This window comes from Pteronotus mesoamericanus, unplaced genomic scaffold, assembly GCF_021234165.1.
Source record: "Pteronotus mesoamericanus isolate MK-2021 breed Mesoamerican mustached bat unplaced genomic scaffold, CSHL_Meso_final scaffold_408, whole genome shotgun sequence".
NCBI classification, from domain to species: Eukaryota; Metazoa; Chordata; class Mammalia; order Chiroptera; family Mormoopidae; genus Pteronotus; species Pteronotus mesoamericanus.
In genome coordinates, this window is record NW_026555315.1 from 4,709,562 (window position 1) to 4,731,879 (window position 22,318).

Sequence of the window (22,318 nt, forward strand, 5' to 3'; positions counted from 1 at the left end):
TTTTCCAACCCCCAAATGCCACTGATCGATTCAAACTCAGTCTCTATTCAAGGACTCTCCTAACCCAACTCATGGCAGGATGCAGGGACACCAACTGCGGCAGCCAAAAGCGTTTCTTGGGAAAAAAAAAAGTCTTCAAAACCGGTCACTGGCAATAAAGCCCGTGACAGACCTGGGGTGCAGGGGGCCGCCGTCACTCCCTCGTCCCGGGCATGTGAGGGCAGATGCACACTGAAGGCCCCTGGCAGCCTGGCCACACCCAGCAGACACATGGCGGCTCGCGTTCCCGAGGTGCTGCCTGCAGGGCTTGGCCGCACTCGCGCAGTGTCCCGGCGGCACTCCGAATGCCGCACGGGGTCTGAAGCGCACACGGCTGCCCTCTTCCTGTGTCCCCGTGTAGATGAAGGGCGTCACCCACCTCCAGTCGCTCTGGCTCCAAGCTGCCTACCATCTCCAGCTCGTTCCTCACGCCCTGGGCTGGTGCAGGCTATCTAACCTGCTGGCTAACATACCACAGATGTGCGCTTCTCGCAGGCCTGGGCGGGAAACAGGGAGCACAGGCAAGGGCTCCTGACCCGGCCGGGTGGGGCCACAGGGGTTACCAGGGGAACTAATGTCTAAAGCGAGAGGAATCAAGTAGGCAAAGGTCTGGGGAGAGCTGTGGACTTTCCCCAGGGAGTCTCTCCCACCGCTTTGTCCCTGTCCTCTCCCTCCTAGGCCCAGGGCCAGCTGGTGCCGATGTCATCTCCCCACACTCAGCCTCAGCTACGCCTGCTCTTGTTAACTCTCCAGGACTTGTCATTTTAGGGAGAACAAGTCCAGTGGCCCCATGATCTGGTTCCAGCCGCTGTCCAACCTTGCTCCTGGGGATCCCACCCCCAGAGCCTGCAGCCCAGCAGCCCTGGACTGTGCCCCACTGTCCCCCCGGCCTCTGCTCGGCCAGCTCGTGCCTCAGGCCTCCCGGCCAAAGGCCTGACGCTCACCAAGCCCCGCTCAGAGGCCTGCTCCTGCACCCAGTTGTTGTCTTCAGACCCCCGCCGCGGATCAGTCGTGCCCCACCCCCCACCCCGGGGGGCGGAGTGGAACTGGGCACATGCCTGGAGGGTGGGGTGGGCAGGGGGAGCCACCGCTCGCCAGTCTCTGCCAGAAGAGGGACCCCAGGACAGGCACTACAGAGAGTCCTAATCTAATTTCTGTCCTCCGCCCACCGGAGGCAGGAGGGGCTTCCACGGCTCAGTGTCCGTGTTGGAGAGATGCCGGACGGACGGCGGCTTTGCCGGGACCCCGAGGCTCGGTGCTCAGGGTGCTCGGGCACCTGGGAGCTGCAGGCTGGGTCCTGACTCGAGCCGCCCCTTCCCTCTCACAGTTGGGGCAGCGGCTCCCGGTTCCGGAGGGGGAGAGACACGTGCTGTGCTGGCCGAGAGGACGCAGCTTTACCAGGAACTCCAGCTCAGACCCGCAGGGACGGGGCCGCGTTTGCCACCTGCCTCCGCCACCTGCCTCCGCCTTCTCGAGTTTTAGCCCCACCGCCCCTCACCCCATCTTTCCATTCCTGGAGCTTCAACATAAAAGGCCGGTGGATCTGCTTAGCGTCTTCTCACTCTAGGGCCGGGGACTCAGATTTCTCTGTTAACCTAACGGGTGACGAAGCACCAAGGCTTCGAAGGCTGCGGGCGATGGGCTGCCTGCGGGGGCCACGGCGAGCAGGTCCGGGCCTCGGGGGGCCAGCGCGCCGACGGCACGGCCGAGCTCTCGGGATGGCCCTGGGGGTGACTTTAAGTGGCAAAGGAGACGGACGCCCAGACTACAGAGCCGTCCTCACGGGGAGCTGGGGGTTAAGGGTGACTCAGCAGGAGCCCATCCTTGCGCGGGAACTGAACTTTCTGCACGTCCTTGAAGTGCATGAAGGAACGTTCAAGGATTCTATTTTTATTTCTCAAGTGGCTCTGAGCATTTTGGTTGGGGAGTTTTTATTTTCCCCAACTTGAATGACAACGCCTGAGGCTTCATCCACCCAAAGGAGGGGAGCTCTGATGCGTCCTGATGTCGCCCGGCTATGCGTGCGGCCCTGGAGCTTAGTGAGCTCCTCACGCTACGTGTGCACGGACGGCAGTGCGACCTCAGCCCCGGGCGCCCGACCTCGACAAGCGTCAGCACACATGCCCACGTCGGCGCCCTGTCAGTCCCCCAAACACCCCGGGGGAGGGGGGAAGGTATGACAAAAGGATGGAAACCGTGTGAGGACCTCCAGCCAGAGACAGTTACGTCCGTACCACCAGTATCAGACCCCACCACCTCCACCCAAGTTCCACAACGGTCCGAATGGTCTCTAGCGGGGCTCAGGTTTCTCCAGACCAAGTGGCTGAGGGAGAACAAGAGCAGGTGCGGGGTCTGAAGCCGTGCAGCAGCCCGCGCCAAGCCCAGCGGCCACCCTCCACGGCTTATTTGCAGAAAGCCTAGCAGGGAACGCAGCACCGCGTCTAGGGAAAGCCGTCTGAGCTCCCCTGCAGGGCTCGTGCTTTCCCACAAAACTGACAGTGAGGGCTCAGAAACGACCCCCCCCCCCCAGGGCAGAGGGTGAGCGGTGACCCTCAACAGGCTGGTCCAGGGCTGCGCGGCCCTGGGCTCTGAGGAGCCGTGCTGGGAGGGGCTTCTGCCTCGACAGGCACCAACCCACCCAGGACGGAGACGCTGCCGACCTCTCTGCTGCCGGTCCCTCAGGTGCCATCTGCCCGGTGGGGGGTGAGCGAAGAAGGCAGATGAGGCCGGACCCCTCAGTGAGCACGCTGACCCGCTCCGCAGCCAGACACCCGCGGCCCAACGCCGCCCAGCACCCGGGGCTCAGAGCGTGTGACCAGCGTCTGGTCCCTGGGTGCGTCCCACCTCCCCCGCAGCCTAGAAGTTACCTGAGAGCTGCTTCCTGAATGGATTAAAGGATTGAAAGAGTCAGGCGATACCAAGAGAAAAATGGAGAGCTAAGGCCAGATATTTTAACAACCGTGTGCTTCTGGAGCCCAGAAGTTGACTCAGTAAACCCAACTATCTTCTCATGACATCCTACAGCAGAAAACCGAGCCCACTCCTGTCAAACGAGTCAGCGCCATTCCGAATTAGTGACGGTGCAGACACGTAATGTCATCGGCTCTCAGGGGAAGGCAGGCCTCTAGTTGCTAGAAGATCCTGAGTCTCCGGGAGAGGAGGTGCTGAGACCCCATGACAGGAGAGTGCTGGGCCCGAGGCAGCCTCTCAGCGCAGACGCAGACCGGCCAGCGCGGTGGCGCCCAGCAGGCTCTGTGGAAACACCGGTGGAGATGGCACTGCGGGCCTGGGAGGACGACGTCGGGGAGAAACCACGGGCGGGGAGGCTGCTGTCTTTTACCTGACACTGCCCCAGGGACCTGGTGGGCCAGGGCTCCCGCCCCTGCACACGTGGACAGCCCAGAATGGCGCCCCCTGGAGGACGTGAGCCCAGTTGGTTGTGGCTGGGAAAGGCGGGCGAGGGCTTCCTGGACAGAGCAGAGGGGCGGCCACTCCCAGAGGCCAGCGGTCCGGTGGCAGCTGCAATGCAGGCTATGGGGGTGACAGCTCCCTGGACTGTCCCTGGCAGCGCCGGAGGGGCGGGTGGAACACAGGACGGCCCAGGCCCCTGAATCACCGCTCACCAGCTCTCAAGGAGCCCGGGGCGGGAGGGGCGTCCTCAACCCTGTCATCCCCGAGTCACCCAGGGCACGGGGAGGGCAGCTCTGGGCTCTCTCTGTGGCTCCCTGCCACTCACCCTTGATGGTTTGACAGCTGGGAACGTCCCCAGGCTCCTTCCTCAAAATCTCTGCCTCCCCTTTTTCAAGGCAACTGGAAATCCAAATCATTTCTTTTTCTGAACCTTCTCTAGACACCCTCTGCCCTACTTAGGCGAGACAGAAATTGTTGGTTAGGGACCCAAGGTTTGTAACCGTTCTTTTATGGTGTTTGCTCTGGGAGGCAAATAAATAAATGAATGAATGAATAAAAATAAATAAATAAATAAACAACTCGAGCACGTAGCCTCCCTGACTCATAGACAGAGATAAAGAAAGGCCAGAAACCGGCCACAGGCCTCTCTCATGGAGCAGCAGGGTTTCTTAGGGTGAGCCTGGCCGCTTGACTCAGCTTTCAAGATGAGGGGAGAGGAGCTGCCTGGGAGGGAGGAAAAGCCCCCCGACCCCGAGGGCTCCTGTGGCACCAGGAGGTGGCCTGGCCCTGCACCGCCGGGCAACGGCTCGTGTGCTGGGGGGAGCCCATGTCTCTCCAGAACGCAGGATGCTGTGGCCCCCACCTTGGGAACTAGGACAGGCCCCGGACACCCGGATGAGGTAGCGGCCCCCGCGCCCTCTCCAAGCCCCACTGGGAGGTGGCTGGGCCGCACTCTGAGGGAGGGCTGCTGGCAGGGAGGGAGCTCGGCTTCCACAAGGCCCCTCTGTCCCCAGAACCGCGCAGCTCCTCACTGTACACAGGGCCACCAGCAGGGGGCGGCAGGGGGGGGGCGAGGCTGGGAGACCCGGCACAGGAGCTCACGTCACTGAGCATGACCTGTGCGCCCGACATGCCGCCGCCTCCCATCTAAGGTCGCTTTTTAACCCTAACGCCGTACAGACTGAGTATTGTCTCCATTTTAGAAAACGGGGGTTGAGGGGCATTAAGCAACCAGTCCAACATCTCGTATCGGCTGGGATGCAGCTGCGACCAGAACTCGGCTTTTCATATCCAGGCCCAGTCCCTCTGGAAGCCTTCACCGCAGCCCTAGAGGACGCCCTGGAGGAGGAGGCTCTCCAGCACCCGCCCCACACCCTCAGGGGCTGGACTGGTCTAGTGGCGTCCGCCTGGCCTGTCTGCTGCTGCCCCCCTTGCCTTCTCATTGGACAACACTGTGTGCCTGTGTTCTCTTTGTCAGCTGAGAGGCCAGATGGTACCCGATGGTGGGCAGATTCCCAAGGATTTGGTGCCAAAGCTGCAACCTTTGTGGTTTGGGGGAAGAAGATAAATATTGTGGAAAACCCAAACAGTCAATCAATGATTATAAGCCACCGGGGTTCATAAAAGGCAGCCTGGCTCCTCACAGAGTGAAAGAGGGTGACGAAGTCCACACGCCTGTGTCCAGGTGGAAAGACGGAGGTTTGCCCTTGGATGAGGCGGGCTCTGACAAGGAGGACAAGGGGCGGGCAGGGACAGAGGGTGCGTGCGTGTGTGGGGCTGTGGGATGTGGGGGCTCTGCCCAGAGGAATGGGTCTGCCTGTGGGGCAGGCGCCTGTCCTGGTACCTCGCGGCTCGTACCCCAGGCACCAGAGACGGCCAAGAACGCGGCAGGCGGTGAGCCCGCCTCCGCTCCTGGCCCACGGCCTGCTTCCAATTACTCCCCTCCGCCTCCCGCCCCCAAAGACAGGTGTCCCTGAGGCCTGGCTGAGGAGTGGCTTCTGTCTTCAGTGAGGCGCAGAGAGTGATGGGGCCTCTAGGGAAGGAGGGGCCAGCTGGACAGGAGGTTTTCTGCTGGAGTGGTGGCCGCCAGCTGTAGTGAGCAGGCCCCAGGGCGGATGGAGGGACTTGCCTGCCGGCCCAGTGGTAGTGGTCCACCCAAGGGTGGTCCCGTTCATTCCAACAAGCACGCAGCAACCCTGCACCCCTGTGTGAGGCCCCACGCTGCTGCAGGCAGAGCCCTGCCCTCGAGGCGCTCACAGCGAGGCAGAGCAGCTGAACACGTATAGAAGCGAATAAAAGTCCCAGGAACACCGTGGCAGGGGTGAGGGCAGGCGAGAGGGCTGTAGGTGTCACAGGGCAAGGGCCCCGAGTCCAGTCTGGAATAAGTAAGTGCTCGTTGGACTCTGATGCAAGGGGAAGGTGAGCGAGGGGCGCGCAGCGGGGGAAGAACCAGGCATCTCCTTGGGCTGAGTGAGCAGGTGCAACGAAGAAAACGTCCTTGGGCACCGAGGCTCGGTCTCCTGGCTCCCCCGGTAGCCAAGGAGGCCTCTGCACGGAGGATCAAACCAGCTGTGTCGCAGTCTATTTGTGCAGAAAACCCGCGAAGGGAGAGGGTGGCTACGTGGCGTTACGTGCCTAGGGCGGTTCCTGGGGAGCTCGGCCGGGGAGGAACTGGGGGTGGCCTTGCACACCCGGGGAGCTGGAGGCATCCACCTTGCCTGGCCTGTGCCCTGGGGCTGGGAAATGGCAGTCGGGGCTGGGGGCAATTGGGGGCAACTGGTCCTTCCAGGTCCTCAGCGTGAGAGGACTCGGGAGGCGTGGTGCCTCTGGGCCATCAGTCCTGCACCTCAGCCCCTTGGAAAAAAGCATCCCCCCGACCCTGTGGGGAACTCGGCTCCTAGGTGCTCTGGGCGGGGACCGTGTCTGCCCCTGGAGCTCAGGGTCTGTGGGCTGTCTGCCTCTCCAGTCACTTACAGGAATCCACCCAACTGCTCCTGGTGCCCCTGGGGAGGGGGCAGAGTCACCGCCCTCTGTCACCTCAACTGCCTGGTGTCTGCGCCTGAGGAGAGGGGCCAGGTGATCACGGCAGCTGCTCTCGCTGCTCCCTCCTCGCCCCATGCCACCGCCCGTCTCTGTGCTGGAAGGCGGGGGAGGGAGTCAGGTGCCCAGGACACGGGAGCCCTGCAGAGAGCAGTGCACAGGTCGAGCTGGCTCCGCCCCTTCCCCTGCTGACGTGCGGCCTCGAAATAGACCCAACAGAGCAGGGCTGGAGCGGGCTCCTTTCCGGCACTGAGTAACCTTGGAGGCGGGTAAGTGGGGGGCAGCAGTCAGGCCGGCGGACAAACGTGTTCTGTCCAACGGGGTGTAAGAAATCACACCAGCAGCCCTGGCTTCCTCCCTAGTCCACAGCCAGAGTGAGGCCCCTGGGGGCTGACACACTGTGGGCTCCAAGGAGAAGCCCAGAGCACGGTCCACAGGGACCCAGGAGGGACCTGTGGGCCCAGGTAACAAAGCAGCCACTGGCAAAGGGGTGCTGCTGGAGCCCTTTTCTCTTGGGGACACTCGCAGTCTGAAAGCGGCTGATCGGAGCAGGAGGGATGCTGCTTGTGGGCACCAAAGCCCTGAGGCGGCCGCTCCAGCGTGTGAGGGATGACGCCGGGCTGGAGGCCCGAGGCCGCCTGGCCGCTGCCTGTCCCTGGACAAGGCAAGGCGCGGGAGGTCTCCGACTGTGGCCGCCCCGACACGGCTCGGGAGCCGTTCCCTAAGGGAAACCAGGGCAGGCGACACCGTTTACGCCGGCGAGGGTCAGTCCTCCGAGGGGACAGGACACAGAGTCGTCCCCATACTGGTTGAAAATGCAATTCCCTGGGCCTCAGACTGCTACATTAGGCGGGGCCACGACCCAGGAGTATCCGTGCCTAGTACATGCCCAAGGGCAATCTTCTCGTGCCAGCGGGTCCGGGGCCAGACTGTGAGACACAGTGGAGGCCCCTCCTGCTGATCCGGGGAGCGGGGCCGGCTGGGCTGTGTTTCGGGGGGCTCGATTCCTGTCTTTTGGGTGGAGATCAGCCTCCCTGCATCGGTGAGGAGGAAGGCGCCAGAGCTGCGTGGACGGCACACAGACTCCCAGCCCTGGTCAGCTCCTGACGCCTGGCCTAGCAGTCTCTTCCCTGCCCGGTCAAGGTTTTCGGAGAATGTCTCAATCTGCGGCTGCAAGAAGTTCTTGGCCTAAGTCGCTATGTCCCGCATGCTCTGTACCCCTGGATTCACACCTGCTGCACAGCATCTGCTGGGCAGCACCTCCCTCTGCACTTGAAGGCTTATTAAAATGGACCTTGTCTATTCCTGACTAATCCCGCAAGAAATCCCGAGCTCATGCTAATTAATCGGCAGTTAGTTATTCATGTGTGCCCTAACTGTTCTCCTCTGCCTCATGCCCATCATGCTCCATCCCAGGCACCTTTCTCTAGCTCCCGGGAACCCTCTGGGGTCCTCCGCTCCGCTGTCCCCTCAGGGCCAGCCTGCAGCCTGGAGACGGTGCCCACACCTGCACTCTGCACGGTCTGCAGGGCAGCGCGCTGGCTGGGGCACCGGCACCGTGGAGGCGCATGGTTATTACTTTGGAAGTAGTGCTTTATTTAATTAAACAATTACTGCCAAGGCCCTGGGGCGCCATTTAGAAAGACACCAGATTCTGCTTATAATAGACATCCTGTAGCCAGAGTGAGCGCCGCCCAGGAAGCGGCACAGCCTCGTGAAGTTCTGCAGGGCTGTTGAATGCACCCTGCACCCACCTATGGACACGGAGCACCCGGAGACACGCAGCCGGAGGGGGGAAAGGGTTTGGCATAGAGTTTTCATTCATCAGTCCAAAGTACTTAAGAACACTCTATTAGCACAAAATACTTAAGGACATCCAGGTTACTTAAAACTACTGGGAGGTTGCTGGATTCCTTAGACTACTGTTTTTTCTTTTTTTTGGGGGGGGGGGGGCATAGGGGATCTGAAATGAACAATTGGAACATTTCCTTAAAGAGCACAGTCGCTTTAGCTCTGGGCCCAGAAATGGGAGAACTGGAAGCGGGGTGGGGGCTGGGAGGGCTGCAGAGCGCGGCGATGGCCCGCGCTGCAGCACTTTGGGAGTCTGCCTGGAGCAGCTTCTTGGGGGGAAAAGATTGAACGCACGATGGGTCAGCAACCAGGGGCGCCAGGCTTGCACCCCGACGGGGCCACTCACAGATACGGGGCTTAGGCCTCGCGCTCTGGGCCTGCCTGCGATTGCTGCGGAGCAGGATAAAAACAGTCCTGAAAAAGCGTAGCACAGAAGGTCCCCAGCAGGGACGAGCGCTCCCCGCGGAGGCCTATTTGGAAGCGTCCCAGCCGCAGCAGTGGCCTGTGCGTGAGTGTCGGCCGCGGGTGTGCACTTAAGCTCCCCCAAGCTTGCCCCGCGTCTCCCTTACAGGGGGCTGCCGCCCTGCTCCCCGCCACCCCACGCTGCCTGTTTCCACGTGAACTGGGCCTCAGGCTTCTGCATTTTTGCACGTGAACGTGGGGGCACCTCCTCATACACAAGAGATGGGCCTCTGAAAGTTTTATTTACAAAGGCTTCATTCTCACAGAGGAACATTTCAGACGCACCAGGGGAAATGAAGCACTTAAGAGAAACCTGTGGCGCGTCCCCCTGTAAAGTAGCTTTCGTCTTGTAATGCAGCCCCCCACCCCCTGCAATTTGTCTTATACTCTTGGATTTTCATATGACGGGGTTTATTAGGAGTTGCTGCGTATACTTGGCGGGGGGGGGGTGGCAGGGTTAGGGCACCAAGGTGACGTCCCTGTCTTGATGTCCTCCTCTGGGTGAACTCGGGGATGGGGGCGGCGTGAAAGGGTGAGAACCCAGACGAGCCCCACTAACCCTTCTCCACGTGCCCAGGAATAAATCTGGCTCGCCCTGGGCGAGTGGTTTTTGCCAGATGTGCCCATTCCTTTCCAGATAACAGGTCGGGGTGAGGGGGGGTCCAGGCTGTTCTCACAGGGGCAGAGACACACTGGAACTGGCACTGTGGGGGCGGGGGCTGGCAGAGCCCCTGGCTTGGGAACCAGAACCACATTCCCTTTACCCAGCAGGACCTGGGAGAGCCCAGCTCATGCCAAAGAGCAGCTTCTAAGGCTTGGGGGAGGGGCGGAGATTGTCCCACAGAGACCGTTCCTACGGACTTGTGACCCAGATTCCCATAAGCTGGTGTCCTTCCTGGGAGCGTGGAGAAGGGGATCGGGGGACTGAGCGTCGTCCTCCAAGCTGGTGTGTCAGGCACTGGCTGCGGCAGAGGTGGGGCGTGATGGATGGTGGGCCTAATGCCAGCGGACAGGACCCATGTCCCCGGGAGCCGCGTTAACATAACAACAGTCCTCTCCCTGAGCTGGAGGAAGCTGTCGCCAAACGCCCAAAGGCGCTGGGGCCTTGGACAGGAGGGGGGCTCACAGGGGTCCCTGAGGCCCAGGGAGGTGCTGCCCAGGTCTCCTGGGACAGGTGAGGCTGGTCCAGAGCAACGCTGGGCCACAGCTGGGAAGGCGCTGGGGACGGCTCGGAGGCTGTGCCCAGACAGCAGCGCACGGGGGGTGACGAGAGAGCGGGGGCTCATAGGCTCTCTGGGCAGGAATTCGCTGGGCAGACCACAGTGCTGGAGTGAGTGGCAGAGCAACTGAATTTCTTTGAGGGAGGGCTGGGGCCGGGAGCGGGAACGCACCCTGAAATCCAGGAAGCCATTCCTGCGACGTGACAGACAGACAGCCCCATAGGGGGAAACAAAAGACAGAAAGGAAAACACAGGCCTGTCCCTGTAGTATTGATTTTCTTGAAAAAGAAAGACCAGCTGATCCTTTCAAGTCAGTCATTTCAATCTGGGCACTGGTCGCTGTTTGAAGCTGGAGTTCGCTCCACATTAGAGACCCAGGCCATTTGGGTAGGGGGCACACGCAGAAACTCACACTCTCCTGAGACCCAGCATCATGGAATGCAAGCAGGGGCCGAGTACATGGCGGGGGTGTGGGGGTGGCGGGGAGCTGGTCGCCGGGACAGGGGTCCTCCCAGCGGCTCGTGCCCACACAGACAGAGGAGCTGGCTGAAGACCCTGCGGACCACCACCCGGCCACCTCAGGAGAGCTGCTCCACCCGCACATCTGCGGGGTCAGCCAGGGTGCCCGGCACCTTCCCACGGGGGAGTGGGGAGAAAAGGGTGACGGGCAAGGAGACACCGGCCTTGCTGTTGCCTCCAGAATGGAATGAGGAGGCGGCGACAGAAAGCACATTGTGGGAGGAAGAACTAAAAGGAAAAGGAAAAAGATGCGTTTCTCTGGGCTTCCTGGTGGGTCCCCAACAGTCACCACCCTCTGAAGGAGGTGCTTGGGTGTCCCAGATCCTGTAAGCGACACTGTCCCATCCCCAGGCAACCAGAAACCTCCTCTTAGCTTATTTCCCATGGAGGGGGGCATCGCCCACCAGAGAGGGGAGGCTGCCCCGGGCCCGTCTGCGGGGCTTGGGACCCCACTGTGCCCCCGACAGCCGCCCCGCAGACCCTCCACGAGGACGGCGCGCCCGCCCTGCCAGTCCCCAGCCCTCCGGGGCGGCTGTGGGCGGCCTTCGCAGCTGCCCGCGCCTCACTCCACTCCGGCGTCCCGACGCTGCACAGACATGGGGGCCGCGTATCCCACTGCAGCAGTGTCCCCAAGAGCTCCCAAGTCCCGCGAGGTCACTGCTGCTGCGAGAGCACGCTCCCCATGGACCTCCCTCCTCCCCGGTTCTGAGGGCCTCCAGGCCACCTCCTGGCCCAGAACTGGTGAGAGCAAATATTCAAGTGCTGGCAGCGGTGACCCACTTATTAGCAGAGGCCATGGCCCCAGGGCACAGCGGCTGCCGTGAAAGAACAGAGGAGGACCGTGCAAGGGGAAGGGAGACGTCCTTGGGAGCTGCCTCAAATTCCAACGCTGCTTGAGTGGACGGGAGAAGCCTGCTTCCCCGTCTAGGAGCCAGTAAGGAGCGGCAAGAGAGACAGCAAATCGATGAGGCGGACGCGCAGGATGTGCAGACACGGATCACTGCACAGACACTTCCTCTGGCAGCGTGGCCCCAACCTCCCGCCAACAGCACGCTCCAAGGCCGAGGAACCAGCGTGCCCAACCCCCAGGCCTGGCCGCAGGGCTGCCCACCAGCTGAGCAAGCCTGTGTCACCAGGACCGTGGGACGTGGCCAAGAGCCCGAAGAGCTGGCTGCTGTCTCTGTCTCAGCTCTGTGGCCCTGGGGAAGTCACAGCCTCCAAGCCTCAGCTTTCTCTGCTGGAAAGTGGGATGATGTCACGGACCTCGCCGTGTGGCCTGGAGGACCAGAGCAGGAATGAGAGTAGCTGGTAACAGGCCACATAGGTGGAAGACAAACCACAACAGGACCAGTCGCCGCTTGGCACGCCTCTGCCCTGGGGGTGCCTCACTCCCTTCTCCACTCCCAAAAGGATGTTTCCCCCTCAGACGGGGCTGCTGGTAGAAGAGACCAGTCGGTTTTAAAAAGAGGGCTGCTCATGATTGTAAGTGTTGGGGACAGGCAGAGCCCAGTGTTGCTGCGTGAGACGGAGCCAGGGCCGGATCGGGGAGCACGCCTCCTGGCAGAGGAGGAGGAACCAGGCGCCCGGGGAAGGCTTGAGCCCGGTCCCCAGCCTTCCCACTGCTCTAGGGAGAGGCAGAGTCCAGCAGACAGAACTCCCCCTGAGACCTCCACGGCACACCCGCTCCTTCAAGGGGCTGTCCGGAGGGAGTTTGGGGAGAACCTCCCTGTCTGGTGGAGGCTGGCAGGCCATCTACGGGGCACTTGGAGGCCACATCTCTCTCTCTGGCTGCCCGTGCCCAGAGGTGGGTCTCACAGCTCGCACGTTTGACGTGGGATGGCAAGGCCGGACGACCCTCTCCTGTTCCCAGGCAGCCCACGAGGGGCCGCCCGCTCAGTATTGCCTGTTTGTGGCCCAGTCTCCGGGCAAGACAGGCTCCCTCCTGCCATCGGCGCTCCCGGCTCTGCGTGGCCGGTGCCTGGTGGGCTGCCAGTGACCTGGCAGCATCTGTCCACCTGCAAGTGGCAGATGCCACTCCTGTGAATGGCTAGGAGTCTTCAGCACTTGGGGAGCCCCACTGCACCCCCAGGGCTCGCCTCTGACACTCCCAAGGAGGAGGCAGGGACGGGGCCCAGGCCCTGGGAAGGAGAGGTGAGTGACAGGCTGGGAAGCACCGAGGGGTGAGGAAGTGCGACAAGAGTGCTTGGCTGTGTCCTTGACTCCAGGGGACTGTGACGCATGTCCTATTTCCCAGGCACTTGAGACAGCCTGATTCCAGACAGGACTGATTCACATGCAAGCCCGTCGCTTCCCCGGCGGCCCCTGGCCCCTGGCCCCTGCTCATGGCAGGGGAAAGAATGAGATGCTAAAGCCCGGCTTGGCTCCCAGGGCCCGAGACGCTCTGCAGAAAGAACCCCGAGAGGCCCCGGCCGGGGGCAAGGTTGGGACTGGGGAGTTGGCGCACCAAACACTTTCCTATTTGATTCTTCAAAGGAGCAGGGAGGACACTGGGGGGTCCCGGGGATCCGAGGCCTGCTCAAAACAGGTCCTGATGGCAATTCTCATGGGTCTTCCTAACAGGGCGGAGGTCACGGCTGACCCCAGCTGCGGCCACTGGCTGGGACGCCCTGGAGGGCACATGGAACTCACAAGATCCCCCCCTCATGGTGCTCTAAGCAGCCCCTCGGAGGAAGGAGGGGGGAAGCTGACTCATCAGCGGCACTGTGATCGCAGGCTGTGGGTGGGGGTCGCGGGGTGCAGGGGGCACGGAGGGGTTCTCCATTTGTTAAGGTCAAGGGCTCGGAGAGGTGGCCGGGAGCTGCTGGTGGAGAAAGCGCCCTTGATGAAGGGGCCCTGAGGCTCCTCACAGACCAGACTCTGGACAGAGCTAATCCCTCAATGCTCTCATTTCGCGTGTGCACCTCAGCACTCCCAGGAAGACACAGGAGAGACTGTTTCCAGAGGACGTTCTGAAAATTAAGCCATAAAACAAAAGCCTGTATCTTTATCCCCCAGAACATACTGTCCCGGAATAGCAATGAAGGAGTGGCCAGGAGGTGGCCCTTTCAAACATGCAGGCCCAGACAGGGAAGCTACCACCCCAAGCCGGCGAGGCGACTGCCCAGGGTCAGAGGGCGCTTTACACCCGCTCACCACCTTGCCCGACATCTGGGGAGGTCTGGCTGGCAGCAAAATCAGAAGAGCTGGCAGAAAGGGGCACAGGAGTCTCTAGAAGGGAAGAGGATCTCCTGAACGTGATGCCTGGGGGGCAAGGAGAAGGGACAGCCCTCTGCCCCATGACCCGAAGAGGTCGCTTGGGAAGAGGCCATCACTGCTGGCAACAGCGAGCCCAGGACCCGGGAAGGGAACCCCCACCCGCCAACCCCTTCTCCGCTTGCTGTGCCCCTTGACCTTAAGGAAAGGGCCGAAGAGGGCCCAGTATTTAGGATCAAGATACACTGTCCTGCAGAAGCCAGGGACCCTGAGAGACATGTGCAAAGTTGTAAAGTAACTTCAGAGACAAAGGGAAGGTCCATCTGCCTTGAAGTCCTCCAAACCAGGCAAAAAAATACATCCGAATCGAAAACCTTCCAGCAAACCAAAGCGTCCTGCAGCGGGGGGTGGAGGGGGGCGGTGAAGGAGGGCAGCGAGAACGCAGAGAGGACCCGGAGAGCACAGGCTGCTGTCACTCGCCCTTCCCTCCCTGGGCCCGCAGCTCTTGCAGGCCTGGTGGCCATTAGCTTTATGAGTTCGAAGTGCAGCATCTGGGAGACGGAGGCAGCAATTAACGCCGGGCTGCTTTCTGAGGGGTCCCTTCTGCTCTGTGGGGAGTTATTGAGATTCAGGGAGCGCAGCTTCCATCACGTGGAAGGTTTACAGGAATAGGTGAAGGAGTGACTTAATAAGGCAATAATAAGGCTTCTAAAGAATCTACCTGGCCAATGTCAGCTGCCAGTATTCCCAGGGCCCCCCATCTCTTCGCTGGCCGGGGAATGTGACAGGAGAGGCCGCAGACCTCCCCGGGCAGAAGCCACCTGAGGGGCTCTGCTGCCGTCCCTCTGCCCGGGACCTGCTCCCCTGCCAGTGCCCAGCCTCCCAGACCCCGTCCTCCACCTCCTCCCGCCCGTGCCAGCCAGCAATCCAGATGGGATGCTACACTTAGGGACGCTCTGGCTAGTTTTATCAGTCGCGGTCTGCTGGCATGCGAAGAGGCTGACACGCCAGTTACTCTGCTCACCCCCCAGGAGGGACAGTGGGGAAGGGGGCCAGGAAGTCAATTTGCTGCCAAATTGCCACGGCGCCTGGGGAGGGGGAGCGCAGATACAGTTCTGCTCCCAGACCACTCTCAGCCGGAGCTGCATTCTCGAGCAGAGCGCAGACCGTCCGACGCAATGGCTGCCCCCAGAGGAAGGCAGCTCTCTCAGGTTGGGGCACCCCTCTGGCAGGTCCACGGGACGGGGCGGCGAGGGCCAACAGCCACTCAGCAGCCGTGGGGGTTAACGAATCCAGACCCAAACGCTACGCTGTCTGGGCCTGTGGAAACCTCCGCCAGGAGAGGCGTAATTAAGTCAAGAGGCCGACTCCCGGAAACGCTTAGCTCTCTCCCTGCCCTGCCCCCGCCTCCAAATCAGCAAAGTGACCACGTGTCAAACTGTGTGTCACCTGGCACACCTAAATTTGTGTCAGGGCTGAGGAGGACCAAGAGGAAGCAGAATATTAATAGATACTGCAAAAGGGAAAGGGAAACATTGCTGAGTCCTGCCTGCAAAGCAGGCAGAGATAAATAACTGTCTGGTTTTGTATCTTATTACTTCTTCTCCCCTCCGCCCCCGCCCAGGGCACAAAGCAATCAAAGAGGAGCCTGGAGATTCATCATCTTCCCTAGGTGGCAGCGGGGAGCAGGGAAGACAAGGAGAGAGCCGGGCTGACCCTTCCCTGCGTGGAGAGTCAGTCTGTATTCAGGGGCGGCCGCAGGGCGGCTCAGTCTTGCCTGCCCAGTCAGGAAAGCTGACGTCTGTCCGCATGCACCAGCTGGGAGCGAGGTCAAAGCACAGAAAGTCTCCGAGAATCCACGCCTCTCGCAGCGCTTTGATAAGAGCGCCCCTAAACCCTGAGCGAGGTTTGTGAGAGTCCACCGCCCTGGAGCTGGCAAAGACCCAGACGCCGACTCCAGACCACAGGTGATGGAGGCCTGGGCGCTGGCCTCTCCAGGCTCGAGTCTGTGAGACACGGTGCCTTTTCTGCCCAGGGTCAGGGCCCCGGCCATCAGCCAGGGCGCGGGGTCGCGCACACCTTTCTCTGCGACGGCCCTGGCAGAGGCGGAAGGCGGCGCTCGGCCTCTGGCGGCCCGAGGCGGGCGGCGCGGCAGCGCAGAGGCTGGGCCACTCACCAGGTAGATGCGGTAGGCGTCCACGCGGCGCAGCGGCCCCCAGCACGGGTCCGTGTCATTGTACTTGGCGTCGGCCTCCACCCCGCAGGAGTCGTTGCCAGTGGCGCTGCTGAGGAAGAGAACAGTGGCTCAGAGTGGCCTCCGTGCTCGGCCGGAAGCGCACAGAGCGCAACGTTACTAATTACCGGCAACCACTGAACCTCCGCCCCGCCACAGCTGCTTTCGGTCCAACAATCCCACTGCCCACGACCGCAGCGTCCTGTCTGTCAGGACGCGTCCACACTTGCTCCTGTCGCACTGTCAGAAGCCTCTGGGGGCTCCTTGTCGCCTTCCCAATAGGGCAGGGCAGGGGACAGCAGTGCGGAGCGCGTCTCTGAAGGACAGAACGCACAGCTGGCTGTGGCCGTGTAGAAAAGACCTCGGGTGCCTACATCCTTTAGGTGCTGATGGATCCCTTGGTGGCGTGTCTTCACCCTGAAAACTCTGCCCTGGCCACCCGAGGAGGCCCAAGGCTACACGACGGTGGGGGCGAGGGGACACTCACCAGGACACCTGCATGAGGGAGAAGGGCACGGCAGCAGCATAGATGGCCAGGTCCCCGTACAGGTAAATGATGATGCAGAAGTAGAACAAGTTGACCCCCACTGAAAGGAACAAAGTCATCCACGGTCATCGGTCAGGGAGCCACCGGGAGGCGTCTGCGTTCTTTGGTGAGGAGTCCCGTTCTACCCCTAACACGGCTTTTGGTTCTCCAGGCGGCTTGTGTCTTCCAAAAAGAATGAGAAAAAGACCCCAAAGTCCTATTTCTTGTTCTGGCTACACTGTAATGCTGGTGGGAGACACACCTGCCCACGACCTTCACCTGAGAGGGCGCTGAGGCCTGGAGATGCTCTGAATCCAGACAGGTGGCAGGTGAGTGTGAGGTGGACTGGCTGGGGCGGAACCAGAGGGGCCTTCAGGCCCAGGACAGGGCGCCTGGGGAAGGGGAAGGGGAAGGGGGGGGGGGAGGAGGAGGAGAGGGGTCCCGGCCAGGGACCCTTCAAAGCCACACACAGGCTCTAAGACAAAAGAGTGCTGCCGAGGACCTGAAAGGCACAGAGACGGTAACAGGAGACAGCCCAGCTTCTGACACTGAAATCAAGAGAGTAAAAGCCCTTGATTTCCAAAGGCCAAATAAATGCCAAGCGCTGGAGGGGCAGGGGAGTGGGAACAGCAGGGGCGGAGCTCACGGCGGGCTCACCTCCTCCTCATGTGCAGAAGCAGGTGTGGGGGACACTCCCTCTTTGGAGGCAAATCCTGGTCCCCGCTTCTGCCAGGAGGGGCCAGAACTAAGAGCTGGGAGTGCAGGCGCTGGTCCTGGTTCCATTCCTCTCACTTCCCGACCCGCCCTGAGCCCTGACCGTCCCAATTCTCTACAGTGGGGACACCACCTATGTCAAATGCCCTATGAACCACAGCCACAAGGACTCTGGAAAAGTGTCTGGGCCCTGCGACCTCAGGGTCAGAGCCCCGACAGCCCGACTCAAACTCCCATTCGGACTGACGGCTCCTTTTGATGCCACTGGTCTCGAGCCGCTAGCTTTGCTGGAAACAGAAAGAAAATGAAGTGACAGTTCCCTTCTAATGCTGGTGGCTTAGAAAGACCTCCGGGGTTCCCAGAGGAAAGCTGGGGACATGTTTTTCCTGGGCTATTTGAAGTCGGCTCTGCTCCTAGGAGTCTGAGGAGAAAAAGACCAGGAGAAAATGGCTCTGGAAGAACCCAGGAGGGCCCCAGACAGGCTTGCTGTCCAGGCTCGGTGGCCCCTGGGGTCTGCCTGCCACTCGCCCCCAGGACCCAGGGAGAGCCTGCACCCCGGCTTGTCTTTCTGCTCCGACCCCAGTGCCCTCTGCGGGGCGGTACCGTCCCTTCCCCACCCCCAACCTTTCCTCTGCCTGCCCAGGGGCCCAGTGTCAGCTCTGCTTATGAACTGCTGCTGGCCCACCCTGATCAATGAATTTCATTACTAAACACAATATGGGAGGATCAATGAATTTCCTGAGAGGACAGCAATGACGAGGCCTGGCATTTCTAAATGACAAGAAATGAGTCTGGATTCCCAGGGAGCCTTTTGTGGAGGGGGCAGCCCTTCTAAAGGGGAAGGCGACAATTGTGAACTGGGAATAGGGCAGAGCAGTGGTTTTCAACCAGGGCAATTCTGTCCCGTGACCCTGGCTGGGGGGCATTTGACAATGTCTGAGGACACTTCTGGTGGTCGTAACTGGGAGGCACTGCTGGCAACGAGTGTGCAGAGGGCAAAAATGCTCCTCAGCATCTGACAACGCGCAGGACGGGCCCCACGACAGAGTGCTCCGGCCCTGACGGCCCCGGCGCCAAGTCTGAGAAGCCCTGGAGCAGACGGGGAGACGCTTCCGCTAAGTACGAGCCTCTTCTCGCTAATGTGCTTATTTTCTTTGTCCTCCCTTTTTTTTTTTCCCCCAAAGATTTATTTATTTTTAGAGAGAGAGGGGAAAGAGAGGGAGAAAGAGATGGAGAGAAACATCAATGTGTGCAAGACACATCAATCAGTTGCTTCTTGCACGTCCCCAACCAGGGACCTGGTCTGCAACCCAGGCTTGTGCCCTGACTGGGAACTGAACCAGCGACCTTTCGGTTCGCAGATCAGCACTCAATCCACCGAATCACATCAACCAGGGCTGTGCTTATTTTCTATTCAATTTAAGCAAATTAGGAATCTAGTCCATGTGGAAGGGAAGACAAAACAAAACCCCAAGTTCCTCAAATTCTTTAAGAAATCAGGGCAGACTATAAAGCATGAAAATCAGGAGCGACATTTAAAAGGTACACATCTGCCTGTCAGTGCACATTTTATTTCAAAAGCTTGCATTAGGAAGGAGAGTGCACACGGCACCTGGGAAGAAATGTTTACGCTTTCCTATCTCAGCCTAACGAGGCTGCGAGTGGTGGAGGTGGAACAGCCCAGGGAAGAGAAGCGGGCAGACATGGCCAGGCTGGTTTCACAGATTCCAGAAGCCCCTACGAGGCTGGTGGGGGGGACAGAACAGACCCTCGGGCAGCCTTTGGTGGATGATCGCACTCTTTCAGACTAGACAGTCAAATCACACCACCAAGGGTAAGCAGAATTCTCAATATCCTAAAAACAGCCAACAAGCTTCCAATTCCTACACACCCCCTGCCCCACCAGCTCTCAGTTAGTGCAGCCACACTGAGGACAGATAAGAACTGGTGGCCACACACCCCTCTGCAGCAGGGGCAGTGACTCAGGGGCAGGAGAGTCTCCCAGGGTGACTGTGGGGGCAAGAATTCCTCAAGGTGTGTCTGACTCTATAAAGGAAAAATGGGTTTGGGCATCAAATCACTAAACTCTTAAAGAGCTCATTTTCCAAAAGAACAAGATTTATGATGGCAGTATAAGATGTTGTTGAAACACCCAACAACCCAGCGCCTAAGCTGGGTGGGATCCTTTCAGCTTCTAGCCAAGCCCCTAACGAGCAGCAGGTAGAAGGTGGGGAGAGGTGATTAGACACGCAGACGCCACACGGCAGACCTGTGTCTGGGCTCCCAGCGCCCTCTGCTGGCCACCAGGAAGAGCCAGGCAGAAACAGGTGCAGCAGAGCCTCCAAGGCAGCTGCTCTGTGTTGTCCTACACGGAAGACTCCAGAAGAAGAGAGAGACAAGTCAGAAGCAACCAAGCAAAAGGCACAAAATGACCATCCAGCCTCTGTGGGTTTCCTTCCTTGAAAACCTGCTTAGGATTCCTGACCTCTACGTTTGGTAGGAGGTAAGGAGCCACTTTCTATTCCGAATGCCGACAAATGAGGAGGAACCCAAGAACACTCGACGCCGTCTGGGCCGCTCAGCCAGCCGGCCCCTCGGGACACTGGGAGCAGGCCATCAGCCCATGCCTCCTGTCGCCTGCCCTATCGCCGCCGACGGGGGCCCCTCATTCCAAGTGCCATGGTCAGTAGGAAGTACTAGCTCTCCCCGAGCCACGCCCCACCTGCAAAGAACGCACACCTTTATTGAAGAACATGGAGGCCATCTGTCCCATTTCCACCCGGTCTGTGATTTCAAAGAGGTTCAGAGATCCACGTCGCTCTGTGGAGCCAAAGGACAAGGGAGAGGAGATGGCTGGCACACTTGGCTTCTGGAGGGGGCTGCTGAGCCTGCTGAATCCTCCGGGATAATGAAATCCCCAAGAGTTCCGAACTCTTGAGAAAGCTTTTCCTAATGCCTCCTGTTTGAAACATCTGAAAACAGACACTGGCTGCAGGGTGAGAAGGGACGCTGGATGCTTAGCTCTGGCTGGGCCGGGGTAGGGACGGACTGTCAGGCATGCCGGGGCGGGGGGTGGGGGGGGTGGTGAGTGGGTGCGTGTGCGGGGGGGTGCAGGCAGAAGGAGGGAAGCCAGAGACCCTGCATTTACTCCGGCTTCCAGTGTGCACCGGGCTCCGGGCCAGGTGATGAACCCCATCCAGGGCAGCAGGACAGGCAGGAGGCTGAGGGGCCGAGGTTGAGAAACCTGCCCAGGCTGCAGGCGCTACTCAGTGTCGGAGCTTGGGGTTGCGGGGGGGAAGCCTGCACCCTGGGCCCCGTAGCCCTGCTCCTCCTCCTCTACCCCAGTGCCTGCCGGGAACCAACCTGCTGGCGAAAGTCGTAGCGTCCCTGCAGAAACCCCCAGCCCTGTCCCCGTGGAAAGGGACCCTGCGGGCTGCAGGGGAGCACAGAGGGCTGGAACCCCGAGACTTACGCACAGACAGGATGGGCCGCGTCTCTGCCCGCTCGTAGTTGTCCTGGGTGAGACTGTCACTGTCAGAGGCTGTGGAGGAGTTGTCATCTTCCTCCTCCTAAGAGGGGTGGTCGGGGAAGGGGCGACAAGTGAGGAGAAAGGACTACGTTACTACAGAAAAGCCCCGCGACAATGGAGAACCTGCGTCCTTTGTTATTTCTTTCTACAAGGTATCTGATTAGGAAGCTCTCAATGCTTCCATACTTGAGAAGGCGCAGACCCACTTGGACGTTGGGCCCAAAGCTGCAGCACAGTCCCTGGGTGCAGAAGCTCAGAAGGACCGAGCTGGCGCAAGGCCGGGGCAGGAGGGACCCACGACACGAATGAAAAGGAGCAGCAGCCGCGTGTGTGCTGTAAGCTTAGGTGGCTGTTAGCGTCTGCTCAGGGACAGGGTCCCCAGCGGTGCTATGGACACAGGTCCCCCGTTCCCCAGGAGGGAAGAGACTGGCCGCTGTGTGCCACCCCGGCACACAGGCGGACGGAGGCCCCACCCGGGGACAAGGGCGACACGCACCTGGTGGGCTTCCGTCCTCTTCCAGCGGAGCTGCGCGTTGGCTGCGGCCATGGCCTCCACCACAAAGGTGGTCGTCACGAAGCTGCGGGGGGTGGCAGGCGGGCATTAATTGCCAAAGGCAGGCAGGAGGGTTGGAGGAGGGACAAAGGGAAAGGAAAAGCCACTGTGAGACCTGAGGCGACCAAGCAGCAGAGGCACTGTCTCTCCTGAGAGCTGTTTCCCAGGGCTCTCGGGGCGGGCTGGCCCAACAGGAGGAAGCTCTGTGTGCTTACGCGGCGCCCCGTGGGCTTGCCTCGGCGTCCCTGTCCCCATTTAGAACGGGAATCGGACGCACAGGAGAGAGGTGACAGGGCCACGTAGTGCTGCGCACCAAAGGGGACCTGCTGGGGCAGAGGTGGGAGGGCAGGCCCCACTGGCGCTCTGGTTCGGGAAGAGGAGGCTGTTCTCAAGGGGCTTCCCGAGGCTGCGGGGCGGGCGGCTCCTGCCTCTCCTTGCCAGGGACGCAGACAGTGGTCCAGTCCCAAGGACACACGATCCTGAATGGAGCACAGGCAGGAGTAAGGGAAAAGGAAGGAACCGCTGGCTTCGGAACCTGGCCCCTTGCACCCCCTCACTCCCTGCCTTTTTGGGGCAGTATTTTTACTTTCCCAATAACCTGGGTAATACTAAAATAAACTTGCATTTTTGTGGCCTGAATCAAAAGGGAGCTTGGGAGGCGGCCCCAGACATTTGCTGAAAAGTCAGACTAGAGTGACAAACCGCCCTTTCTTTTCCTTGTAGAGAAACCAGAGAGGCCCAGACGACAGGTGCAGAGCGCGCGCCTTTGTCAGCAGAGGGTGAGGGGGCCGTCCACCCACCCACAGCACCGGAGAGATGCTCCACCCCGCCGGCCGCCCGGCTGGGGACAGGGCGCAACCCGGGGCAGGACATTCATTGCCCTGCTTCTCGAGGCCAGCATGCTCCGCTGTGGGGCTTGGCCCTGAGCCCCCGGAGCGCGGTCGCGGGCCCTAGACCGACTGCTCAGCCCAGCAGTCAGGTGGCAGGTGCGACCGGAGTTGAATCCACA

General features: G+C 60.7%; 1 protein-coding gene across 2 annotated transcripts in view; it reads right to left on the minus strand.

The window, feature by feature from the left end:
- TMEM104 (transmembrane protein 104) overlaps positions 1–22,318 on the minus strand; it is a 46,785-nt gene that overhangs the window by 15,001 nt on the left and 9,466 nt on the right. Inside the window, exons 4-8 of one of the 2 annotated variants that reach the window (XM_054593360.1) lie at positions 21,253–21,334; positions 20,700–20,796; positions 19,967–20,047; positions 16,475–16,574; positions 15,931–16,036 (exon numbers count right to left, since the gene is read on the minus strand). In XM_054593360.1, the coding sequence (XP_054449335.1) occupies positions 15,931–16,036; positions 16,475–16,574; positions 19,967–20,047; positions 20,700–20,796; positions 21,253–21,334 (466 nt within the window). Of the gene's footprint in view, positions 1–15,930; positions 16,040–16,474; positions 16,575–19,966; positions 20,048–20,699; positions 20,797–21,252; positions 21,335–22,318 lie in introns of both variants that reach the window. The other variant, XM_054593359.1, reaches the window with a different exon arrangement.